This window comes from Triturus cristatus, chromosome 2_2, assembly GCF_964204655.1.
Source record: "Triturus cristatus chromosome 2_2, aTriCri1.1, whole genome shotgun sequence".
Lineage (NCBI taxonomy): Eukaryota > Metazoa > Chordata > Amphibia > Caudata > Salamandridae > Triturus > Triturus cristatus.
In genome coordinates, this window is record NC_140582.1 from 1,055,831,498 (window position 1) to 1,055,851,091 (window position 19,594).

Consider the following 19,594-nt stretch of genomic DNA (forward strand, 5'->3'; position numbering starts at 1 on the left):
CTGTGTGTACAAAAAATGTCGATCGGAACTAATAAAATTCAATAAACAATGGTCTGCAGCTTGGAATTAATAAAATAAATAAACCATGCGAGTTATAATGAAATTATAGATGAGGATGGTTACTAAGAAACAACCACAATAAAGAACAAGCAGCAGGAAATAAAAAAAAGTAGTCCCACAGCATAATGAAACTGTGGTTGGCCGGTGCTCCTGAAGGAAAAACATAAGTGAGGTATCGGGAGCTCCAACCAATAAGGAGCCACCAAAGAAGACCAACGCAGGAGAGAACCAATGGTAAGCAGCTGGTGGAATTTCCCTCAGTAGAGTGATTACAGCAGGTCTTGCACACAGTGCCTCAAAGGCTCAATCTACAATTGGGGGTGATCAGGACAAAAAGGATGCCTTTCACACTCAGCATATGTGTAACTATTGCAAACCCCTGAAATAACATGCCCAAATCCTTTGAGTTGCTCTAAAATATTCTCAAACGAACCTGCATGTTTCTGAAAGTCATGGTCAGCAGTTACCCAGCTATTAAACATATCAGATTCCAATTATAATTGTCCCAGAGTGCACGGGAAACAGTTGCAAAGATTCAATGGTACACACGTGAATGATACATAACACTTCTAGGTTAAGTAATAAGGAACTGGGGGCATCAATGAGACATATCACCATTAGAAATTAGTGGAAGGCTGGTGTGGGCAGGCACATAGAGTCAATCCGTTTATGACACAAATATGATGTGAAAGAGAGAAGAAGAGGTTCTCAGTAATAAGATGATTTAATTCCGGAGCCTCTCTGCATAGACAGAAAGTAAATGTTTACGTGGTCATTAATTCTAGAATTTCTGTAACTCCAGCCCTCTAAGGTATATGTTGCGTGCTGTATGTTCTCCACAGAGATGTGGGGCTCCCTTTGACATAATGTCAACAATTTAATGGTAGCTTTGTAGATCACACAGTAGGACTTGAATTTGATGCAGGCTCTTTGGGGAGTGTATTGCGCTGTCTTAAAGAGGTGGTGATGTGGCTGAATGTCTGTTAAGATAGCTTTGTATGGAGTATAGATGGTGTTCTCTATAATGTCCTGGAGACTAAGCATTGCCAACACTGATGTAGACTGGGGCATGGACTAGGACAATAGATAGAAAGTAGCCCAAAGTTTGACTCTACAGACAAATTTCAATCATGTGGTCTGGGATTTCTAATTCACAAGGTCATTGAAAGAAAAAGTGGTATCTATGTACTAGTTTATGTAATTTCTTAATCCAGTATGGAAGCCTATAATTGACACAACGCGCTACTTACTCGTGCATCAAGGTTATATGCCGTCTTTTTCAAATCCTGCAAAGCCCTCTGCATGAACTCAAACGCATGGCAGTCAACACAGGGGCGACCTAAAGGGAGAAGATAGAAAAATTCAATCTTATACACGACTCATATCTGCCTTACAGCTATAACTAGCACTTTAGACAGGGAAATTAAAACTCCGCATACAAGTTCACGAGGAGATAGGTCTAATTCTAATGACTGTCATGTGGCTAGTAAATACAAGAAGCAAAGCATGAAGCAGGTTAAGGCTGTGCCTTATGCACTATGCCCACTAATAATAGTGTACGTTAGCGAATAGAAGTCCATATTTGCATCCTGTGTACAAACATACATTAGGGTAATATACTCAACATCTGTAGAAGATCGGTGTAAGTGGTTACCGACGTGCCATTAACAGCCATTGCATTGCTCAACATTACAACGTGGTTTTAGATCACCCTTTGTAAACAGCCTTTGGTTTTGCTATGTCTAGCTCCATCACTAACCACTCTATGGGTACCGGTATCTTCATCATATGATAAGAACACTTTTGCGTTTTCGGGGTTAGTTTTAAATGCTTCCCCGTGCATTCACATTTCTGTGACCCTCTACATTACTAGATGCACATATTATGTTTTTTTTTTGCATTTGTATGTTCAAATCCACAGACCACCCATGGAAAGAGAACAGTAGCAGCAGACACTCCCCCACACTGCTCGCCACTGTACATTGAGCAAATTGAAGGGGAGAATATTTGGGGCACATGCTTATTGACTCCATAGTCTCTTGGGTGAAGTGGCCAGAGATAATGTGGCAATCTACAACAAAACATGAAGGACTTTTTTGTGTATAGGTTCCACTGGTCATCTGACCACCAGAACAGCCAAGGTTACATTTTAAGATGTGTACTAATGAAGCCCAAGGCAAAGAACGCACGCCCAAGCTGGTATCTTGAGTTTGAAAAGATATTGCGATGTTAAATAACAGAAACAAAGTGGTTTGTTTCCCATGGCGTTCCAATATATAGTTGCTTCATTCCTACTAACCCATGTGGTCTTAATGCTATATGTTAAGTACAATTCCAATGATGATTAGTGTTTTAATATCGACAGAATTTATGCATTTTGAAAATGTAAATAAATCGCCATACTCTAGGATGGACTGATCTCAGGCCACTCCTGTTAAACATCTCAAATACTGTGCGCAGCATTTGGTGGTTATTATTTACTCTACCCATCCAAATGGTTTGTTCGCCACTTCTTACATCAGTGCCCAGGCATTGCTTGACTTCTCTTGTGAGCTATGACGACTGGGAATAACCAAATAGATGATTCAACAGGCTTAATGCCACTTTGCACATCTGCACCAGCACTTCAGTCAGTTCTCTTCTGATACTCAATATTACACGTTTCAGCATATGTTTAACTATTGCAAACCCCTTCTTTGATTCTAAGAACATACCGAAAATCGTTAAGTGCCTCTAATATGTTCCCAAAGACACCGGAATGTTTCTGAAAGACATGATCATAGTTACTCTGCTATGAATCCTATCAGATACAGATTATTATTATCCCAGAGTGTATAGGAGACAGTTGCATAGCTCAAATAGTACACATATGGAAAAAACAATACTTTTAGGAAGGGAGATAAGGGACGGGGAATCAAGGAGACATGTATTGGAACGCAGTGGAAGGCTGGTGGGGGCAGGCACATGGAGTCAATTCGTTTGTGACAAAAATATGATTGAAAAAGAGAGGAAGAGATTCGCAGTTAGAAGATGATTTCATTCCAGAGCCTCTCTGCACAGACAGAAAGTAAAAGTTTACTTGGTCATTCATTCTAGAATTTCTGTAACTCTAACCCTTTAAGGTATGTGTTGCTTTTAGTATGCCTCCATAAGGATGTGGGGGTTGCCTGTGTCATATTGTCAACAGTTTAACTTTGTGTATCATTCAGTATGACGTTAATTTGACGCAGACTCTTCGGGGAGTGCATGGAGTTGTCTTAAAGGGGAAGTTCAGGTTCAGTTCTCTCTTCTATGCAATGGCTTGCCACCCTGTGGGGGGGGGGGTGCTGATGTCCCTTTTGGTAAATTCAAGTTTTAGAAAAAGAAAAGAACCATATGTTTACTTTCTTAACAGCAGCAGAGGCAGATGGGGCTAAGGAAAATAGCAAATAGTTCCTTCCCCTACCCCCTTGTCAACGTTCAATGATCAAAATGGCACTTTTGGGCACATTGATCCCGTGCTCTATTTCCTGGGGCTGGGGAACCTAAAAGGCCGATCCACAAAAACACTTACGAGTACATGAAGTAGTACTCTTACATGCCTTTGTGAATCAGCTCCAAATGCCTCAAGTGATGTTCAGGTCCAGTGCTTAAGGTCTTCTATGAGCATGCATGTGAAATTACGGTTTCTTTCCAGAACATAGAGAAATATGTTTTTCTGTTTTTTATGCTCTGGTTGGGAGGTCTGCTGCTATTTTCGGCTTGGCAGAGTTGCCTGTGTTGCATATTCGGAGCACAGGCTGATGTTTAGCTCCGCACGTCTGTGCATGTGATTTTCTTTTGCATATGCTCCATTGGTCCACTTATGTTAGTCTTTAGCAGTGCAGAAGAAAGGGAAATAGTGCTTACAATAGGACATCAGAGAAAAACATGTCTCATGTTGGATACGTCCACCAATTGGGAGCTTTCATTGACACGGATTCGTGGCAGCAGTGACCAGTCAAGGGCTGCCCATGCCTAATGCTTAAAATATTCACTGAGCATGCACTGGCAGATCATACTTCTCCTTGGAGTATTTTGCAACACGTTTCGGAGATAAATGCTCTATTTCGGGGTCTGCTGCTTTTTTGGCCGTGCCAGAGTCGCATATTTTAAACATAGGCTAATGACAGTGCTAATGAGCTCTTTCTATTGCCCTACTGGTGTATTTACTCCCGTTAGCGTGAGTAAAAGAAAACAGCAAAAGAAACGTGTTGTCAGTGATCAAGCATCGACTAGTTCCTTTTCTAGAAAGACTGAATTATATTCCACATGGAGAGTGACCAGTGAGTATCTGCAGACTAGTGCAATTGCACTGGAGAATTTGGTTTGAATTCAGACTGATCAAACACCAGTGAGCAGGAGCAGATTAGTATTGCACTGGAGGGCATGTTTACATGAGCAGTACTTTTTCAGCAGTAAAGGCTTGTTTCTTTATGGTTCCCTTTTGGGACTGGCACAGCCGGAGATTTTGTCATAAAACCGCATGAACAAAGTCACACACTGTCAAAGCCTCTAGGTCATGCTTTTTACTAGTGAAAGTGCATGGTAAGTGATGGGCGAGTTTATCCTTGCTTGCATGGAAGTTTACAAAAGGGTGAATAACTCAATTTCGGAGTTTATGTGAGTGGGTGAATGCGTGTGTGGATATATGAATGGATGAGTGACTGAGTTCAAGTATAAATGAACGAGTGAGCGCATGGGTGAGTAAGCAGCAGAAGCAGGGGTGGAGAACAGCCTCCAGCCACCAACATGATTGTAGGCATCCATTCACTCATACATTGACTTGCTCATTCATCCATCCATGCACTTACCCATTTATCCATTAATATATTCATCTGTTCATATAGCCATCTGTCATGCATTCACTGACCCATTTATCTCTTCATGCACCCACCCATTTATATATGCACTTAAGTTGCACATCCATGCCCTCATTACTCATCCATCCATTCGTCTACCCTGACACATGTTTTGATTCACACACTGTACAATTCTTACAACTACACAAACAATACCGCCAATCGATAACGAGACACTTCATTAAAATAAATGACAGATCTATTGGTGTTGCGCATGCTTGCAGTAGAGTGGTACAATATTTTTCCAGAAATTAGGAAAGTAGACGTTTTGGTCAAGCATTGTAGGTTTAGACTACAATATTGAACAATCACTGCTTGGAACATTCTGGAGACAGTACATTAGGCATTAGTGAAAGGATTGCTTCCCGTAGCGTTTCTATAGTAAACCAGTCAGTTGCTCCTTTATTCCCTATGGGCACACCAAGGCTGTCATGCACAATACTTACTGAAACAGGAATAGATCTATATACCTGCCCCATAGTCTTACTTCCTATCAGGCGCAAACATAATCATCATTTATAGCAAATATATTGTCAAATTATTTTCAAATGTATGTCCAACATATTAACATGTGTAGTATCTATTCAATGTTTAACCTGTGTTTATGACATCAGCCAAATTTAGGATTGTAAGATCAGCCCACACGCGTTTTGCTCTGGCTAGCTTAGCCCCAAAGCTTTTTGTATTATGTTAAGTTATATTTATTTATACAGCACATGAACCTTCACCTTCTTGCCACTGGCGAAACACATATGGATTAAACTTGGTAGAAGAGAGAGAGTGAGGGTCACACATTTTTAATAATAAAAAGCCAGGTTCGTGAACCACCTGAAGGAAATCACATTTGGCTTGGCGCGGAGGTTAAAAGGCAAAAGGTACCAATGTTTTGCCTCGCTATGGAAAAGGAATGTTCCTTGAAAGGGGTCATTCTTACTCTAGGAACTATCGGTAAAATGAGGCTGGCAGAACGTAGAGATTGGGTAGAGCAGAAGGGAGTGAATCTGGAAGCCAAGAAAGGCTAGAGATTTCTCATATGGCTTTGTCGACTTTAGTAAATAGTTTTAAAACAACTCTAGTAAAAACTTTTAAAACAACTCTGAACTGATGGACAATCTATGAAGACATCTCCGCACAGGATTATATGCTCTTCTTGCAGTGCTAGTGACAATACAAGCAGCTACGTCTAGAAGAAGCTGTAGAGGATAAAGGAGGTTTTCTGGAGAAGCCAGATGAATGGAACTAGCATAATTGAGTTTTGATTGGATTATGGCATTTGTCACCATAATGTAGAAGTTGGAAATACTGGGAAGATATTTTTAGGAATGTGCAGTTGGGTGAAAGAGGTGCAGGTAACTCTTGTATCTTGGGTATTGAAGGTCAGGTTTTTGGTGCAGCAAAACCTGTAGAATACTCTCCGCCCTAGGAGGGCATAGGTCGTGGGCCCTTGATATCTGAGCACATGGACTTTTTCCACTCTGAAGATGTAAGCAAGATCTCTGTAGTTGCTGGGTTTAGCCTCAAGAGGGAAGTGACCATCCACCACCGGGCGATAGATAGAACTTCAGACAAGGTGCCTGTGCCTTGTTGGGCAATTTTGACATGGGTGCTGCAGACCAAACTAAGCATTGTGTCATCTGTATACATTTAAAAGCAACCCCTTTACTTACTGGAATAGTAGAGAAATGTAGAAGGAGCTAGAGACTAGGTGTTTCAAGACAAGTTTCAGTCAAAAACTGAGTCGAGAATCCAAACTCCACCAAAGTATTAGATAGGATGTTATAATCAAGGGTATCCAAACCAGACAGCAATTCTGATCAAATCAGCAGTCCAAGAACACTGCCATTTCCAATAAGCTACCGAAGGTTGTCATGAAGCTTTAGAACCATCAGGTTGGTGCTATGTCTACAGCAGAACTTAGCTTGGGGACCATTGAGCAGGACATGGTGCTCTGCAATTTTCTTCAACTGCGTCAAGGTCAATTTTTCCAGCAGCTTGTCTAGATTAAGGGACGTTTTATGTAACAGTGGCTTACGCACCATGGTTTTCCAGAGATCTGAGAAAATGCCATGCTTGGCTGAGATGTTGAAGAGACAGACAAGCTCTCTGCTGGTCAAGAGATGTGTCTTCAAAAACTGAGCTGGTAAGAGATCCTTGGGAAAGTCTGACGAGCAGCTTCAGTTGATGTGGTAGTGGCAAGTGCTGCGGTCATAACATCATTGAAGTATTTTTAGAGATCACTGGAATTAGTCTGTGGAGGTGATCAGAATTTGCCATGAAGTCTGTTAATGCTGAGGTCACACGTTCCCGTTTCCTTTTGTTCCCAGTTACGCACTTGGGAAGTTGATAGAAATCTTGGAGCCTGTGGATGATTTGGTACTTTGACATTAAAAGGAACCTCATTTTTTTAATAACAGTTTTTATTATTCGCCATTCACATCTCTACATCTTCTTCATCACATTAGTTGCCTTCCATACACAGATACAATTTGCTCTCTCCTTCCCCCGCACATAGGTGTCATATTGTGCAATCATAAGACTTACATTATTCCCTTCCTTTCGTTACCGACCTTCCGCAAGCTCCAGCCCTTCAGCACCCCCTCATATCCCCGTCCCCTAAATTTCCCAACCCCAAAACTACTATCCATTCCCTCCCCCAACTGTACCCTCTCCACCAGTGTGCTCCCCCAGCAGTCGTCAATCTCAATGTATCTTGATCTTTAGGTGTACGCCCACTTTGCGCCTTCGCTGTTGCTCGGCCTCTCCCCTCTTGCTACCCCGTGGTCTCTCCTTCAGCTGTATTTGCAGTCCCTGCGTTTTCCCCTGTGCTTTCTATTACCCGTGATCTAGTGGTGGGACAGCTCATCCTCTTGGTCTTCGCCAGACCCGTGCATTGCCTCGACTAGCGCCTCCCAGGCTCGCGCCCCCTTCCAACATCGTCTCTTTCTGTTGCCTATGCGCCAGTCGTAGCTTAATCACACTTCCACTCGCTGCCCACTTAAGGAATTCGTGTTTCCACCTCTGCACTCTAGGACCCTGACTATCCTTCCAGTGGCTGGTTATTTCTCGTTTGGCTAGTATCAATCCCAGTTCTATGAATTTGCTGGTCAACTTGTTGCGCTTCGTGCGCGGGAACCAATGCAACAAGCTCACCGCCATCTTTATTAAGTGTTCGCTCTGTTGCCAGTTCCAACGCCACAATCACGTTGTCCTAATATGCAGTTAGGTTCGGGCAGGACCACAGCATATGCTGGAAATCCACCTCATCCGTTCCACATCTAGGGCAGCCAGCCTGTTCCCCCCCAAAGATCTGTTTAATATGCTTCGGGGTCATGTATGCCCTGTGCAGCACATAAAACTGTATGAGCTGGAACCTAGCATTTCTCGTGCTCCTCCACACTCTTTCTACCAGCCTGGGCCAAGTAGTGTCCGGAATGTCCCTTCCTAAATCTCCTTCCCACTTCCCCTTTAGACGATCCAGCGGCTGCCTTCCTTCCTGCTCCATTCTCCTATTAAGGCACGTGACAGCCTTGAAAGTACCAGCCGCCATAGCGACATATTGACAAATTAACGATGTCGTGGGCTCTGATAGCCCCATCTTCCACCTGCGTTGAATCGCCGCTACCAGCGCCGCATGCAACAGGTAATGTCCCCGCGGTAAATCAAACCGATCCCGTAAGCTCGAGAACGACATCAATACACCATCATCATAGAGGTCGCCCAGCATAAATAATCCCTGCTCTTCCCACATCCCCAATGCAGACCAATCTCCACCATGGGGTAGCGCCGTGCACGCCCCTTTCGGAATTTCAGGTGCGTAAGGGCGCTCCACTCCGTGCTTTTTGTTACTCCGGGTCCAGCAGCGTTGCATTGTCCTCTCTTCATTCGTGATGGTACCTCTCCGCAGGCGTTGCCCCATCAGTATAAAAGAAAGCACATGTCTCGGTACCCAGCAGTTCCGGTCCGGGTTGGGCCCTCTAAACGTCGCCGCCACCGCCTGTGTGAGCCATTGAAGCTGAGCTGCTAGATAATACCTCTTGAAGTCCGGCACTGCCCAGCCACCTGCCTCCCTAGGTCGCATCATTGTGTCTAGTGCAACCCGCCTCCTACCAGCTCCCCACAGGAAGTCTCCCACCATCACTTTCAGCTGCTTAAACATTGCCCCGAGTATCCAAAATGGGAGTGTCCTAAAAAAATATAACAATCTTGGCAATACTATCATTTTAAGTAAGGCCACCCTCCCTGCCACCGACAGTTTCAGAGCAGCCCAGAACTCCATACTCCCCTTAATTCCCCGGATTGCCCGACCAATGTTCCCTTCCAGGAGCCCATCCTGGGATTAAAAGGAACCTCATAGTGGTCGGTCCAAACCCATTAAATGGAATTATTAACAGACATGAAGTAATTTAAGGTTAACATAGGATAACACCTGACCCACTATGAGTGTTGGCTGATGGTCCAACAATTTCTGGTTTTTAAGACGATTCAATAAAAGAGCCCAAGGGTGTCTCTAACTAGAGGTTGAGGTTACCTACAAGAACAAGGTCACGCTTGGTGATGGCTCTTGAGAGTGCTAAATTAGGCTGTCTGTATGCCAGAATGAATGTAACAGTCAAGGGAACAAACAATTAGGGTTTCAGCTTCATCATCAAACTGCGTCTGTATTGTTTGAACTGTGGCAGATGGATGCGGGATGACCGATAACCCACCCACTATTCTGTCTGTATTGACCTACCAGTAGAACATATAATTTTTAGGTGTTAGTGTCCAATAGTTATTCATGAGTTTTTCGGCTGCTGCTGCAGTGAAATGAAACTCTCGGCCTTGCCACCCATGAGGTGAATTGAACCTACAAAAATTGCCAAGGGAAACAATCTGAAGTCTATTGGATAGAAAAGATTTAAGTAGTTTCCAGGCAGTACCTTGGACCCCAATCTCATGCAGCTGGTCCATCAGCAAAGCATGATGGACTGTATCAAAGCCCACTGAGAGGTTGAAACATTATTATGGCCGCTTTTCCTCCCTGGTCAAGTATGACTCCAACTTCCTCCTTGGATTTGAGAAGAGCTGTCTCCGTACTGTGACCACCCCCCCCCCGGAAGCCATATTGGGTGGGATCCAGCACCTGAGCCTCTTCTAGGAACAAACTGAGTTGAGAGTTCATAATTTTCTCAGTGGTTTTTGCTGGAAGTGGGAGTCTAGAAATGGGCCTGAAGTTATTAGGGTCTTTAGGGTCAAGACTAGATTTTTTGATAAGCGGCAGAATGGATGCTTTTTCCATACTTTAGGGAAGTACCCTGCTCTGAACATAGCATTTATAATTGAAGTCAGAGTTGTAGTGAAAGGCTCGGGTGCAAGTTGTAATATTGACGTTGGACATGGGTCATATGGAGAACCTGATTTCGTAGTCATAAGTAAATCCCAGGTGTTTGTAACTGTAACTGGGGCAAAATTATCAAATTGTGGTGAAGCATTGGTTCCTGACTTTGGAGCTGCTATGTCTGCTGGAACTCTATTAACTGTCAATCCAGCAAAGGTTGAAAAAATAGCCTCAACTTTGTTGAAAAATAATTTTGATATATTCTCACATTGTTCCTGGCTCGCCAGAATAGGTGGCGAAGCTGGATGTGCTAGTGCAGTTACAGTTTTAAACAATTCTTTTGTCGAGAATTTAGCAGTGTTTATTTTTTTGTATCGTAATCTTGTTTAGTTCTCTGATGTAGCTAGGCTAATTTTATATTCATTTTTTTCCATTCTCGTTGTACTCCTTCCTCCAAATTCCTTCCTGGTGTTTACAGGCCAATGTTTGCTCCGTTAATTCTTGGGTATACCAAGGGGCAGATGGTTGAGCCCTCTTAGGGCGTAGGAATCTCTTGGGGGCCAGCTTGTTCCAACCCGTTAGTGTATGAAGCAGTGGCTTCGTCTAAATCTGTTGATAGATCAATAGAAGTAGAGATTAAAAGTTCTCTCAGTTCCTTGGCTTCTACTCTATTCCATGCTCTGCTAACCACTCGTTTATCAACTGGTTTCTTCATGTGTCGATCAGAGATGGTCAGCTCGAATAGCACTGCCTTGTGATCTGACCATACTAGTGGAAGAAGGTCGCGGAAGACCAACTGAGGGTTATTGGAAAATATGCCGTCTAAGGTGTGTCCTGCCCTATGGGTAGCACCACTGACAAGTTGCTTTAAGTCGACATTGTTCATTAAGTCAAGCAGTTCTGATGTATCTGGATCCATAAAGGCCTCCAAATGAAAGTTAAAATCACCTAATATTGTGTCGGATTTAGCACTTAGCTCAGTTTCCAGCACATTGCCAGCTTGTGCTACAAACCTACTTCTCGGGTCAGGAGGTTTATAAATGAGAGTGCCACTAAAAGTATGTTGATGAGAAAGAAAGAAGCAGAAGTCCAATGCTTCGCATTCAGGGTTGACAGATGGGTTAAAAGTAGTATTTTATTTTTATTTCTTTATTAATTTTGTTCTTTGGCAGGTACAGATCATGTTCATATACAATACATTTCTCTCACATGATAACTGATAACAGGAACCTTCCATTCGTGAAGTCAGGATAAGAACATTATATGCTCTTCCAGAGCAATTTGCCACTTTAAACAAGGATTTGGTGTGATGTAAGTGAACTTTAACTAACCCCCTCCCCGAACTCCCCACCCCCAACATCCCCAACACCCTCCCCCCGCCTCCTGCCGGTTTCATGCGCCTTAAGTCTAATTATCTGAAGCACCACCTTGGGTCTCCGCTTATCTCCCCTCCTGTTAAAAGAAGTATTTATGGATTTATGATATATGACCGCCAAGCCCCCTCCTCTCCCATGCCGCCTGTTTAAAGTAAAACAGAGATACTCCGGTGGTGTGGCTTTAACCAAATCGGGACTGGAATCCTTGTCCGTTCATGATTCAGTGTAAAAGCAATTTTAACTTCCTCTTCCTCAATGAGAGATGCACAGTCTAAGCTGTGTTTTTATTAGCGATCCTGCGTTGAGAAGGGCACATTTCCAATAGCTGTTGTCCTTCTGACCTTTCCTATCCCTTCCTTGGTCTTGGAAGGCTTTGACCGGTTGGGATATGTACAGCAGTTTTATACTGCACCTGGGGCACATCAGATGTTTGTGAGGGGGCCCAGAATCCGGTAGAATGCATACGCAGTTAGACTTTGCAGTGGTCAAATTCAAGCTATGCAGAGTGTTACTAGAGTACCATATCAGATTAAGATTATCTGTAACAAAATGGGCATGGTGGCTAGGGCCGTGCGCAGACAGGCTTGCCTTGGGTGCGCGCGTCCACTGCGTGTTCGCGCCAGCCTGGATTTAAATATCTTCAGGGGGGAAAGACTAGCCCGCAATCCTGTGTACTCCCAATATTACGGCCGCACGTGTCAAATGCGGACCCCGGGAGCCTAGTGATCCTAAGCAGTGCAATAGCGCAAAGTGCAAAGTAAGCAAGTTTTACCGTTTTTAAAACAGATTTTAAAACGGTTTAAAAGCTAAATCGGTGGTCTACTCCCGGCTCAAGCTCAGGAGGACATCAGGACGCGCGCCAGCCTGGATTTAAATACCTTCAGGGGGGGAAAGACTAGCCGGCAACCCTGCGTAATTGGACAGGAAGGCTGGCATCTAAAAGTGACCTAGCACCCACAAGTTTGTCTTGTGTTTTTTCTGCGTTTGAGTTGTGAAATGAAGCCACAGTAACGAGGCAGATCCAGTAATGCATCAAGTGTCTGAGGCGCCAAAGAGGACCAGACCTATTCGAACTCAAACATGGACAGTGACCGATACGTCATGTGAACTTATTCACTTGGACTTGATGTCCTACATTAAATCCAGAACCTTTAATCATACCAGCTCATTTGTACCAAATATACAAGAAGCATGCATACAATGCTCATTCACTTTAAAAATGAAAGGAAAGGAAATAACGAATAAACTTCAGCATACCTAAACACCTGGCATGATAAATCGATTATTTGTGGTGAGTTAAAGTGTGTGGTTTTATTTTGGTATTTTGGTATTTTATGCTGCAATATAAAGATGGCTAAAGGGCAATCCGGAACTCTAACTTTGCAAACCATTCATCAATTAGGGTGACCAACTGGAGGTGTGCAATTCAGGATGGTAAGGGTAGAAATTCAGGACAAAGGGTCAAAATTCAAAATTTAAGTAGTTTCCAGGCAGTACCTTGGACCCCAATCTCATGCAGCTGGTCCATCAGCAAAGCATGATGAACCGTATCAAAGCCCAGAGAGGTTGAAACATTATTATGGCCGCTTTTCCTCCCTGGTCAAGTATGACTCTAACTTCCTCCGTGGATTTGAGAAGAGCTGTCTCTGTACTGTGACCACCCCCCCGGAAGCCATATTGGGTGGGATCCAGCACCTGAGCCTCTTCTAGGAACAAACTGAGTTCAGAGTTCATAATTTTCTCAGTGGTTTTTGCTGGAAGTGGGAGTCTAGAAATGGGCCTGAAGTTATTAGGGTCTTTAGGGTAAAGACTAGATTTTTTGAGAAGCGGCAGAGTGGATGCTTTTCCATACTTTAGGGAAGTACCCTGCTCAGAACATAGCATTTATAATTGAAGTCAGAGTTGTAGTGAAAGGCTCGGGTGGAAGTTGTAATATTGACGTTGGACATGGATCATATGGAGAGCCTGATTTCGTAGTCATAAGTAAATCCCAGGTGTTAGTAACTGTAACTGGGGCGAAATTATCAAATTGTGGTGAAGCATTGGTTCCTGACTTTGGAGCTGCTATGTCTGCTGGAACTCTATTAACTGTCGATCCAGCAAAGGTTGAAAAAATAGCCTCAACTTTGTTGAAAAATAATTTTGATATATTCTCACATTGTTCCTGGCTCGCCAGAATAGGTGGCGAAACTGGATGTGCTAGTGCAGTTACAGTTTTAAACAATTCTTTTGTCGAGAATTTAGCAGTGTTTATTGTTTTGTATCGTAATCTTGTTTAGTTCTCTGATGTAGCTAGGCTAATTTTATATTCATTTTTTTCCATTCTCGTTGTACTCCTTCCTCCAAATTCCTTCCTGGTGTTTACAGGCCAATGTTTGCTCCGTTAATTCTTGGGTATACCAAGGGGCAGATGGTTGAGCCCTCTTAGGGCGTAGGAATCTCTTGGGGGCCAGCTTGTTCCAACCCGTTAGTGTATGAAGCAGTGGCTTCGTCTAAATCTGTTGATAGATCAATAGAAGTAGAGATTAAAAGTTCTCTCAGTTCCTTGGCTTCTACTCTATTCCATGCTCTGCTAACCACTCGTTTATCGACTGGTTTCTTCATGTGTCGATCAGAGATGGTCAGCTCGAATAGCACTGCCTTGTGATCTGACCATACTAGTGGAAGAAGGTCGCGGAAGACCAACTGAGGGTTATTGGAAAATATGCCGTCTAAGGTGTGTCCTGCCCTATGGGTAGCACCACTGACAAGTTGCTTTAAGTCGACATTGTTCATTAAGTCAAGCAGTTCTGATGTATCTGGATCCATAAAGGCCTCCAAATGAAAGTTAAAATCACCTAATTTTGTGTCGGATTTAGCACTTAGCTCAGTTTCCAGCACATTGCCAGCTTGTGCTACAAACCTACTTCTCGGGTCAGGAGGTTTATAAATGAGAGTGCCACTAAAAGTATGTTGATGAGAAAGAAAGAAGCAGAAGTCCAATGCTTCGCATTCAGGGTTGACAGATGGGTTAAAAGTAGTATTTTATTTTTATTTCTTTATTAATTTTGTTCTTTGGCAGGTACAGATCATGTTCATATACAATACATTTCTCTCACATGATAACTGATAACAGGAACCTTCCATTTGTGAAGTCAGGATAAGAACATTATATGCTCTTCCAGAGCAATTTGCCACTTTAAACAAGGATTTGGTGTGATGTAAGTGAACTTTAACTAACCCCCTCCCCGAACTCCCCACCCCCAACATCCCCAACACCCTCCCCCCGCCTCCTGCCGGTTTCATGCGCCTTAAGTCTAATTATCTGAAGCACCACCTTGGGTCTCCGCTTATCTCCCCTCCTGTTAAAAGAAGTTTTTATGGATTTATGATATATGACCGCCAAGCCCCCTCCTCTCCCATGCCGCCTGTTTAAAGTAAAACAGAGATACTCCGGTGGTGTGGCTTTAACCAAATCGGGACCGGAATCCTCGTCCGTTCATGATTCAGTGTAAAAGCAATTTTAACTTCCTTTCCTCAATGAGAGATGCACAGTCTAAGCTGTGTTTTTATTAGCGATCCTGCGTTGAGAAGGGCACATTTCCAATATCTGTTGTCCTTCTGACCTTTCCTATCCCTTCCTTGGTCTTGGAAGGCTCTGACCGGTTGGGATATGTACAGCAGTTTTATACTGCACCTGGGGCACATCAGATGTTTGTGAGGGGGCCCAGAATCCGGTAGAATGCATACGCAGTTAGACTTTGCAGTGGTCAAATTCAAGCTATGCAGAGTGTTACTAGAGTACCATATCAGATTAAGATTATCTGTAACAAAATGGGCATGGTGGCTAGGGCCGTGCGCGGACGGGCGCAGACAGGCTTGCCTTGGGTGCGCGCGTCCACTGCGTGTTCGCGCCAGCCTGGATTTAAATATCTTCAGGGGGGAAAGACTAGCCCGCAATCCTGTGTACTCCCAATATTACAGCCGCACGTGTCAAATGCGGACCCCGGGAGCCTAGTGATCCTAAGCAGTGCAATAGCGCAAAGTGCAAAGTAAGCAAGTTTTACCGTTTTTAAAACAGATTTTAAAACGGTTTAAAAGCTAAATCGGTGGTCTACTCCCGGCTCAAGCTCAGGAGGACATCAGGACGCGCGCCAGCCTGGATTTAAATACCTTCAGGGGGGGAAAGACTAGCCGGCAACCCTGCGTAATTGGACAGGAAGGCTGGCATCTAAAAGTGACCTAGCACCCACAAGTTTGTCTTGTGTTTTTTCTGCGTTTGAGTTGTGAAATGAAGCCACAGTAACGAGGCAGATCCAGTAATGCATCAAGTGTCTGAGGCGCCAAAGAGGACCAGACCTATTCGAACTCAAACATGGACAGTGACCGATACGTCATGTGAACTTATTCACTTGGACTTGATGTGCTACATTAAATCCAGAACCTTTAATCATACCAGCTCATTTGTACCAAATATACAAGAAGCATGCATACAATGCTCATTCACTTTAAAAATGAAAGGAAAGGAAATAACGAATAAACTTCAGCATACCTAAACACCTGGCATGATAAATCGATTATTTGTGGTGAGTTAAAGTGTGTGGTTTTATTTTGGTATTTTGGTATTTTATGCTGCAATATAAAGATGGCTAAAGGGCAATCCGGAACTCTAACTTTGCAAACCATTCATCAATTAGGGTGACCAACTGGAGGTGTGCAATTCAGGATGGTAAGGGTAGAAATTCAGGACAAAGGGTCAAAATTCAAAATTTAAGTAGTTTCCAGGCAGTACCTTGGACCCCAATCTCATGCAGCTGGTCCATCAGCAAAGCATGATGAACCGTATCAAAGCCCACTGAGAGGTTGAAACATTATTATGGCCGCTTTTCCTCCCTGGTCAAGTATGACTCTAACTTCCTCCATGGATTTGAGAAGAGCTGTCTCCGTACTGTGACCACCCCCCCGGAAGCCATATTGGGTGGGATCCAGCACCTGAGCCTCTTCTAGGAACAAACTGAGTTCAGAGTTCATAATTTTCTCAGTGGTTTTTGCTGGAAGTGGGAGTCTAGAAATGGGCCTGAAATTATTAGGGTCTTTAGGGTAAAGACTAGATTTTTTGAGAAGCGGCAGAGTGGATGCTTTTCCATACTTTAGGGAAGTACCCTGCTCAGAACATAGCATTTATAATTGAAGTCAGAGTTGTAGTGAAAGGCTCGGGTGCAAGTTGTAATATTGACGTTGGACATGGATCATATGGAGAGCCTGATTTCGTAGTCATAAGTAAATCCCAGGTGTTAGTAACTGTAACTGGGGCGAAATTATCAAATTGTGGTGAAGCATTGGTTCCTGACTTTGGAGCTGCTATGTCTGCTGGAACTCTATTAACTGTCGATCCAGCAAAGGTTGAAAAAAATAGCCTCAACTTTGTTGAAAAATCATTTTGATATTTTCTCACATTGTTCCTGGCCAGAATAGGTGACGAAGCTGGGTGTGCTAGTGCAGTTACAGTTTTAAACAATTCTTTTGTCTAGAATTTAGCAGTGTTTATTTTTTTGTATCGTAATCTTGTTTAGTTCTCTGATGCAGCTAGGCTAATTTTATATTCATTTTATTCCATTCTCGTTGTACTCCTTCCTCCAAATTCCTTCCTGGTGTTTACAGGCCAATGTTTGCTCCGTTAATTCTTGGGTATACCAAGGGGCAGATGGTTGAGCCCTCTTAGGGCGTAGGAATCTCTTGGGGGCCAGCTTGTTCCAACCCGTTAGGGTATGAAGCACAGATGGTCAAAATTCAGGACGAAAATTTGAGACAAAAGATTCGTTTTACAGACACATCAGGGAAGGTCGTGCAATAGTATATAAGTTAGTAAACAGACAACCAACATAAGTAAATGTCAAAGTAGGTTTATATAAGGTTGAGACAATCGTGCACCTCATAGTTTTTCAGTCTGCGCGTAGCTTTGAGCAACTGTGCAGGTCTTTTTGTGGTATTTCATATGATCATAATCTATTTATATGGTTACTGAACTGGGTTGTCCAGTCTGATATTTTGTTTCCAGTTCATGGTCCTGAGCAGGCATGTTTGGTGAGAGAAGTGGTCAGATAGATCTGCTCGGATGGACTTTGTTACTAGCATCTCATATTGAGTGCCATTGTAAGATGTAAAGTAGTATGTATAGAATGTACTAATAGAACCTGCAGTGCTGGACTAGAGTGCAGTCCTCCATGTGGCTAGCTTTATGTATCAGATTGCTCTAGGTATTCCATGTCTGTTCAGCTGGTGATGACTGGTTTAGGGGCTGGTACAGTACTGAGCGATGGATAAGACCCATAGCAGGTCTTGTGTGAGGGTGAGAGCATTAAGCAGGAAAAGGGAGTTATTAACCAGCCTGCATGAGCTATTATTGGCTGCACGCTGCCGAGTGTTATGGTATTATTGTAGGTCAGAGAGGTTAGATAGGAGTTGGCATAACTACACAATGCCCTGGCTAGCCATATATCAGCCCTCCTTATTTTACCTGTACATTGGAAATAATATACCGATTGGGGTGTGTCATTTCTGTGAGCTGTAAACTGCAGATTCTCATTGATGCACAGAAGTGTGCTACAGACTAGAAACTGTATACCCTGTTGAGGCATTATTGTGGGTCAGAAGGAGGCACTGTCTTTTACATACACAACGTTTTCCATTGAAATGGCAGCAAAATACTAACATGCAGGCTTACTGAAAAAACTATATAGCACACAAACAATAATGTGTGGAAATGTGGTTTCAGCAAATATGTAGAATTTAAACATCACCAAGCAAAGTGTCTTGACTGTTTTGATCCTATTAAAACTCTGTTTCCAGTACACTTCTGAATTACAAACAAGGGGTCCATTTGTGGTTTCCTAACTGCTGATATGGTTCGAAACATTTGCACAGTTCATTTACAGGTATTTAAAAGTTGTTGTGTGTTACAAAAAGAACTGACAGCTTACAGCCTTTGTTTTCACATGCTCTTTACCACCACAACAAGACTGTAAACTAGTCTACTTTATTTTTCTGTCTTTGACTGCAAAGTTAGAAAACAGTCAGGTAGGCGTACATGGGTGGTGCATGTACAAAGACTAGTTAACAAGGGTTTGTGCCGAAATGGTGTGCCTGTCTGAGGTTGGTGTAATGAGGGAAAATAAAAGTTGGAGGTGAGTTAGACCAAGTGAGTGAGCAAAGCAAGCAAGCTGACCTGAAATAAGAGGGTGGTTGGGAGGGCTTCTCCCCCAGAGAAAATTTAGAAAACGTAAGGGCAAATAATTCATTTTAAAGCCAATTTCATAAAAGAATGTTGTGAAAAAGCCATAAGGTATACAAATTAATAGTGTGGGCTCAACGTACAATAGTGTGGGATGCTCTCCTATTGCCTTAAGAGGACACACTGTACTTAAATAGCACCAGGGATCCAGAACAAATGAAGTCACAAATGCGTTAAACTACCATCATCATGTCATTAAACTGGGTACCAGTTCTCTCCCTAAAAAATAAAACTGATGGAAACATACAAAACCTGTGCTGCTAGTAAAAGATACTAACACATTCTGGCCCAGCCTCCTTGATGGCATCAGCACAGCAGTTTTATTACTCTCCATGAAAAAAAAACTTGACATGTGCCAGTCTTGCATATAATGAAATATCCTGCATGCACGCTTTTATTGTAAATCTGGATTTCCAGCACAGATAAATGAAATGTAACAGTGCTTTAAAAAGGTGCAGTGCAGGTTAGAAAACAGAGCTCTCCAAGCACCACAAATGTAATTGATTTAGAAAAACAAGCTTAGTTTTTAAGTTTCAGTGCCATTCACAGCCTCCTTGGGAAACAGCTGTATGCCAGCATGCTTAGGAACAACAATACGTGGAACACAGGGAATCCCAGACAGCACATCACCCAAACTCCCATGATGTGAAGCAGGCATGTTTCTCCCATCCTGTGTCATGTGTTACCCACA

General features: G+C 43.0%; 1 protein-coding gene across 1 annotated transcript in view; it reads right to left on the reverse strand.

The window, feature by feature from the left end:
- Window positions 1-19,594, reverse strand: part of NICOL1 (NELL2 interacting cell ontogeny regulator 1) — a 46,754-nt gene that overhangs the window by 21,673 nt on the left and 5,487 nt on the right. The window contains exon 3 of the mRNA XM_085642555.1: window positions 1,311-1,399. Within this exon, the coding sequence (XP_085498681.1) occupies window positions 1,311-1,399 (89 nt within the window). The remainder of the gene's footprint in view (window positions 1-1,310; window positions 1,400-19,594) is intronic.